The following is a 7,332-nucleotide window of genomic DNA, read 5'->3' as shown; positions in this document are numbered from 1 at the left end:
AGGAAGGAAGGAAGGAAGGAAGGAAGGAAGCAAGGAAGGAAGGAAGGAAGGAAGGAAGGAAGGAAGGGAGGGAAAGAAAGAGAGAGAAAGAGAGAGAGAGAGAGAAAGAAAGAAAGAAATTAGACTAGATGCTTGTGGGAACAGGGGTAGCACATTCATGTTGCTTTAACCCTTTATCAAATGGGCCAAACATTAATAAGCACCTGCCACTGAAAAGAACTAAGTGTTTCTGTTTCTTAGCTTTCTCAGCAAGAAGTCTGAGTATGGTCACACCCCTACCTTCTCATGGTCCCTTAAAGAGGATGGAAAGTTTAGGTGTTTTCAACGTCATCCTATTCTAACATTAGCTTTGTGGGGAGTTGAGATGGGAGATTTGGTCCCCTGAGTTCTTCATCTCTCCCTGAGTAACTACATGTTATTACGTTTTCTTTCCACTGGTCTATGAAGAAGTAAACATTAGCTTCATCAATATATGTCAATGGTCAGAACTCAAAGAACTCCAAATGAAGAACATTCACCCTGGTAGAAGGTTATTTCGGTCTTGTTATTTTGTAAGGAATCTTCAGAACAGCACTAGATGCCTAAAGCACAAATGGACCTTTTCCAAGAATCTGGAAGGAACCGATTCTAAATGTGAAAATCAAAAATTCTGAGTCTGATTGCCCAAGCACCTCTACTGGTCTTTGGTCTAGAACACATCAGACAAATAAAGCAATTCCTGAAAGCACACTACCTCACTCTGCCAGCCACCCCTACTACTGAGGAACAGCTCTGCTTTCACTGCAGATACACATGTATACATTTGAATACATGTATTTTTATGCTTGTATTATCTTTGCAGATAAAATTAGCAAATAATTCTCAGAAAGCTCTCTGTAGCTCATTGTGCTCTGGTCCTTATGCCCAATATTATCGGAGTTGTTCCTTTTTTTTGAGATAGAATCTCGCTCTCTCACTCAGGCTGGAGTGCAGTGGCACAACCACTGCTCACAGCAGCTTCAACTTCCTGTGCTCAAGTGATCCTCCCATCTCAGCCTTCCAAGTAGCTGGGACCACAGGTGCAAGCCACCACACCTGGCTAATTTTTGCATTTTTTGTAGAGACAGGGATTTACTGTGTTGCCCAGGCTGGTTTCAAACTCCTGGGCTCAAGCCATCTGCCTGCTTAGGCCTCCCAAAGTGCTAGGGTTACAGGTGTGAGCCACCATGACCAGCCTGTGGTTGTTCTTAAATGCTACCTTTATGTAACTTTATTCTCTCTTCTTACCACCCTGGTTTTGTCTTTCATAAAATCACTCTCTGCTGATGATTATTATGCCTAATACTTTGTTCCTTTTTTATTTTTTATTTTATTTTATTTTATTTTATTTTTGAGACAGAGTCTCACTCTGTCACCCAGGCTGGAATGCAGCGGCACATCTCAGCTCACTGCAGCCTCCACCTCCCAAGTTCAAGCAATTCTCCCACCTCAGCCTCCTAAGTAGCTGGGATTGCAGGCACATGCCACCACGCCTGGCTAACTTTTATATTTTTTAGTAGAGACGGGGTTTCGCCATGTTGGCCAGGCTGGTCTTGAATTCCTGACCTCAGGTGATCCTCCTGCCTCCCAAAATGCTGAGATTACAGGCGTGAGCCACTGCACCCAGCCCTGTTTGCTCCTTTTTTGAAAGGATGAAATGAAGGTATATAAAGTTCTTAGCACAATATGTACCACATATTAATAATCAATAAATGCTACTTATTATTATTTTAAAATAAAACTGAGATGACAGCATGGTCTAATGATTAAAAGAGAAGATTCTGGAGCCAGGTGGCCTACATTTGAATCTCAGCTCTGATCTTAATTAGTTGTATGTGACTTTGAACAACTTCTATAGCTTCTCTGCACTCAGTTTCTCCATCTGTAAAACAGAGATAGTCACTGCTCCTATTTCATAGAGGTGAATGAGTTATGATATAGAAAGCATTCTAGAAGTGCATGCCATTATTTTTCCTTCCTTTCAATCCTGACTATCCACAAGAGGGTTAATGTTTTTTTCTGCATTCTACACTTTTGTCCTCTTTATCCAAGGTCCTTATTTTACTTTAATATTTGATCAAGTTTTACATCTATTCTATATTTGAAAGACACTAAGATTTTGTTTAATAAATTTTCAGAGTATTAGTAATAATTTTTATAATATACAAAGGCACTAAATTCCAGTAAGAAAAAAGGCAGTTAACAAGACTCAAGACTGGATGTTCCTACAAGTAACCGTGTTATGACATTTAACGCAGCAGCGCCTGAAATCCCAAACGTAAACGTTATTATGAACTACCTAACTTAGATCTAGTCTTTCCTTGGCCCACAAGTCAGCAACAATAAAATGGAAATGAAGACAAGTATATAGCACTTACAAAAAAATTAGTTTCACCTTTCTACCTCAGAAACATTCAGTGATAGGTCCTTTCTCTTATACCTTCCTGAACTGCTGGTTCTAGTGAAGTCCTTAACCATTAACAAGTTATACAATTACACTTGGTGCTCAAGACAAAGCAAGTCCCATATGATGGCTTACAACACATGAAATTTAGAATTTATAAGAGCATGAGAGGCCAGTGCCAACAGAATTTAAAGACTGTGGGCTTCTTCTCAGACTGTGAGATAGTCTACTTACTCCTTCTGGAGACTTTTGTGGACAGAATTGAACTCTTATTTTTTTTTTTTTTTTTGAGACAGAGTCTCGCTCTGTCGCCCAGGCTGGAGTGCAGTGGCCGGATCTCAGCTCACTGCAAGCTCCGCCTCCCGGGTTTACACCTTCTCCTGCCTCAGCCTCCCCAGTAGCTGGGACTACAGGCATCTGCCACTTCACCTGGCTAGTTTTTTGTATTTTTAGTAGAGATGGGGTTTCACCGGATTAGCCAGGATGGTCTCGATTTCCTGACCTCGTGATCCGCCCCTCTCGGCCTCCCAAAGTGCTGGGATTACAGGCTTGAGCCACCGCGCCCGGCCAGAACTGAACTCTTTACAAATAATATTTTTAATATATCAGATTTGAATACTTCATGAACAGGAAGCATACTGGTTTTATCCCACAAATATTTTTAAGGGATAGTTTACACCGTTCTGAGTAGTAAGGTGAAAAACATGAGAACATGCTGAATGTACTAATGGCCATATTTCAACACAGTTCTTACTTTTGGAATTTGATCTATTTAAAAAAATAATAGGTAGACATGCAAGGGAAAACATTTCTTTTCCACCTTCAACATTGCAAAACATCACATTGTTAATGTTTATATATTAAACACGAATCAGAAACAGAACACTTTGCCAATGCTGCTACCAAAATGATGATTTTTTAAAAAAATTAATTCCCCTCTTGCTTTAAAGGAAATTCTTGGGATACGTGGATCAAAATAACAATAGGCCCAATTAAGAGCACAGTCTTTGGAGCAGTTTGCAATCCCATCTCTGCCATCGCTGGTTGTTCTTGAAAAAATTACATGGCCTTGTGAAGTTACATCACTAAGATTCCTTTTCCTCTTCTGTACAAGACTTCATGAGTTTGATAGGCTTTTTGTGAGAATTTAATAATAAAATCCATTAACTGTGTAACATAGTGTCTGGGACACAATAAGTAAATAATAAATGGTGAAAATAAATAATATATTAATACTAGGTATGTCCTTATCAATCTGCTCCTTTGAATAACAATTTCTGCCAAGCTCCTTAGCATAACTCTCCCACACAATACATAGAATGCTTCAAAGAGGAAAACAGAACTCTAAAAATAGGAATTTCCAATCCATTTTCTTGCCTGAGGATTATAAAACCTTTTATACTTTATTTAACTTGAGGGGGCTCTTCTTGATCAGATTTCATCACATATTTTCTTCCATTGAATGTGTTTTGTGTTCTCAGCACCCGATGGAAGGCACATGAGGGGAAACATTGGCCCCAAGAAAGCTCCCAGCCAGCCACTGGCATCTCCATACCCAACCCAAACTGATCTCTGCCTGAAGCTCTCCAACTTCAGCTTTCCTTCCTACCTTTCTATCTTAGGCTATCAAAGATGGTGATGATGGAGATGATTACAGTAATGAAGTTGATTGTAATGTTAATGATGGTAACTAAGAATTATTTACCATTGATTCTGAGCCAGACACTACAAGTAACATGCAATCAACATGAAAATCATTAACAAGATATTTTGTATTATTTTTTCTGTACTGTCTCTAAATTCCAATGTGTATTTTATACATCGAGCACTTGGCAATTCAGACTTTGTACCTATTATTCATTTAATCCTCCCCACAGTCATAAGAAGTAGGTACTATGATTATCTCTACTTGACATATAAAGAAACCAAAGCTTAGAGAAGTTAAGTAATATGTCTAGTGTTGCACAGTGACTTCGTAGCTGAGACCCAATTTGCAAGGAAATCAGACACTAACCAGGGCCTTTATTCTTAACCCCCAGGTGACACCGACCCCGCAGTTGCTTGCAAGATTGCCTGTAGGATTAGTCCAGGTCTTGGCCACTCACCCCAGATCAACCCTGCCCAACCCCATAGTTTCTAACATCTTTCTGCCCAAGTCACACTTCCTGACCTAAAATTCACAAAGACAGAGGAGCAGCAGCTACAGCAAATAATACACCCATCAGTAACTTCAGTTTGATTCCCTATACTCCCTGAATGAATTGCCCCTCATGGCATGCAACAGTTATGAACCCTAATGTAGAAAAAATTCCCATAGGGAGATCCCTGATATACTTCATGCCTTGTTTCTGTTTTTGTTTTTATCTGTTTTTTTGAGACAGGGTTTCACTCTCTCACCTAGGCTGGAGTGCAATGGCATGATCACAGCTGTGATCCTCCTGGGCTCAAGCGATCCTCTTGCCTCAGCTCTTGATTAGCTGGGGCTACAGGTGCATGCAACCACACCTGGCTAATGTTTTCAAATTAATTTTTGTAGCTACAGGGGTCCCCCTATGTTGCCCAGGCTGGTCTCAAACTCTGGGGCTCAAGTAATCCTCCCACCTGGGCCTCCCAAAGTGTTGGGATTAGAGGTGTGAGCCATGACACCCAGTCTCTTTAAACATTTTGGTCTCCAACATTAATATGCAATATGTATAAATAATTAAACTCATTTTACAGATGAAGAAATAGTAAGGTAAGAGAAACAGTTTGCTGGCAGTTACATATCAAGTGGAAATAAAATCGTAATAAAGCTCAATATGCCCTCTAGAAGACCTTACCGCCTTGTTTTTCTGGGCTTCTAATTCTTCGTTATTCAAACCTCTTCATACACTAACAGCACAAAGATGAACCTACAGTGGAATCCACCTTTCACAGGCTCAGCTAAATGAAGATGAACAAATCGGACAGCCCCGTGGGCAACAGAATAAGTTGACACTTCAGGATGAGTTTCCTATTATCTTTTAACTAGACAGTCTAGCTTTCTCAGGGCAAGACAAAAATGTCCCAAATACTTGTCAGCAGTTTTCAGTGGAGGAAAAACTGCAGTTAAAGCACCTTTACTGAGAACTTTGAGCAGTAAATGTGCTTACATTTAGTTTGTGCAACTTTGATTAGGAATTGGATGGTGAGTTGGGATCCCCCATTCCTTAGTTTTTTGCTGGAGTCCTGTAAATCTCAAAATGTCAGTCACAGGCCATTCCTTTAAAAAGTGATTTAAAAATCACTTTTTCCACTTCATGGCTCCTTTGGAGCAGGGTATAAAAATAGCGATGCCACCAGGAGCCAAACTCTTTCTGGAATAATAAAGCAGGACAGGACAGAGCCCTGCTCAGGACAACAGAAGTCTTGCAGCCTGCCTCAAACGCAACTCTCATTTTAGCCCTTCACTTCTTTCCCTCCGCTCAGGCTTGCCTCAAAGGAAGGAACCGTTTATGAGACACTCCGTGGCGTGCCGAACACGGCCACCCCGGCGCCTATCACCCTCCTGAGGCCCGGCCACCTGTAAGAACCTGGAGGGCGGAGCGGGCGAGGTTGTTCGGGGAAGCGATCCCAGGTGGAAGCGATCCCCGGTGGCTGAGAACATCCAGGAGCACCGAGATTCTCGGGGAGGACCTAGCCGGGCCCAGCGCAGGAGCCACCGCGCGTCCAGCGGCTCCACCGCTGCAGCCTCGGGAACCGGGCGCCCCAGGTTTCAGGCGCGCCCTGCAGCGGACGCGAAGGGACTCGTCCGGCCTCGGCCCCTGCAGCGATGCTCCGAGCCACGCGGGTGCTGGGATGTCCGGCCGGGACCTGCCGTGCCGCGGGGGACGTCTTACCTGTTGATCTTGAGCGCGAACGCGCGGCGCTCTGCGCTGGGCAGAGTGGCCATGGCCCGCCGGCTGCTCGGTGGCTTCTAGGGTCGCGGGGTGCGGAGAGCTGGGGCCCGAAGCGCCGCAGAGTCGCCGCGGAGCATGCCAAGCCAGGCGCAAGCCTCATCTGTCAGTCGACGCTGGAAACTTCCGCATTTCCACCTTCTACGCTGAAATCACCCCGGGGGAGGGCCCAAGCTCCGAGCAGCGACGGCCAGCCCAGCCACCCGGCCTGGCACACAGGCAGCGGCGGGCGAGGAGGGCGTGGACCCAGCGCGGAACTGGCCTCCGGATACTCGGTCAGACGGCGCGCTCTGCTCAGGGCCACCGACCTCTCGCAGAAAGGAGCGCGGGCCGGAAACTCCATCTGCCAGAAGCTGCCAGGGAATGTGGGCAAGTTGTGGGAGCCCCACAAAGTTGGCGAGGTCGGGAATCAACCCAGGGACTCTTAAGGCTAGGTGTTATTAAGGATTGACACCCATTCTCGAAGAAGGCAGACCAAAAAAAAAAAAAAAAAAGACAAAAATGTTAGTGGAATCTATCAGTTCAAATCAACTTTTGCAAGCAATATGCCCATCGTCCTTCCTGGGACACTAAATAAATATAATGGATTCATCCAAGGAATAAACATTTTTGAGTTCTCAAAAAATGTTTTCGTTACAACCTGGCATAAATGTTTTTCTCTGGACAAACACTGAGTGCGGCATTCTTGCGATTCAAGGGTATACTGCGTCCAGGTTTATTTCAGTTTCAGACTGAGGTCTACTAAGAGGCCCAGCCTCAAACTCAAGATAAAAACAGAAAAGTCCCAGTGTTGACTGGAGTGGAAAAGCCCGTGTCCATTTCAAGTTGCTGGCATGCTGCTCTAACCTGTGCTATATTAGAGTACTCTCCATATAATGCCCCCATTTACCAACTTGCTCTTAAAACATACCCAAGTAGGCCGGGCGCAGTGGCTCATGCCTGTAATCCCAGCACTTTGGGAGGCCGAGGCGGGCACATCACGAGGTCAGGAGATCG

At 43.9% G+C, this 7,332-nt stretch overlaps 1 protein-coding gene across 1 annotated transcript in view; it reads right to left on the bottom strand.

Moving 5' to 3' along the window:
* DOCK8 (dedicator of cytokinesis 8) overlaps positions 1–6,444 on the bottom strand; it is a 243,141-nt gene extending 236,697 nt beyond the window's left edge. The window contains exon 1 of the mRNA XM_011956463.1: positions 6,280–6,444. Coding sequence (XP_011811853.1) covers positions 6,280–6,332 — 53 coding nt within the window. The 5' untranslated portion in view covers positions 6,333–6,444. The remainder of the gene's footprint in view (positions 1–6,279) is intronic.
* Between the last annotated feature and the right edge of the window lie 888 nt (positions 6,445–7,332).

The sequence above is a fragment of the Colobus angolensis genome, unplaced genomic scaffold (assembly GCF_000951035.1).
Source record: "Colobus angolensis palliatus isolate OR3802 unplaced genomic scaffold, Cang.pa_1.0 Scaffold419, whole genome shotgun sequence".
Lineage (NCBI taxonomy): Eukaryota > Metazoa > Chordata > Mammalia > Primates > Cercopithecidae > Colobus > Colobus angolensis.
The sequence above is the reverse complement of the archived record's forward strand: the minus strand, read 5'-3'. Positions and strand labels throughout refer to the sequence as shown.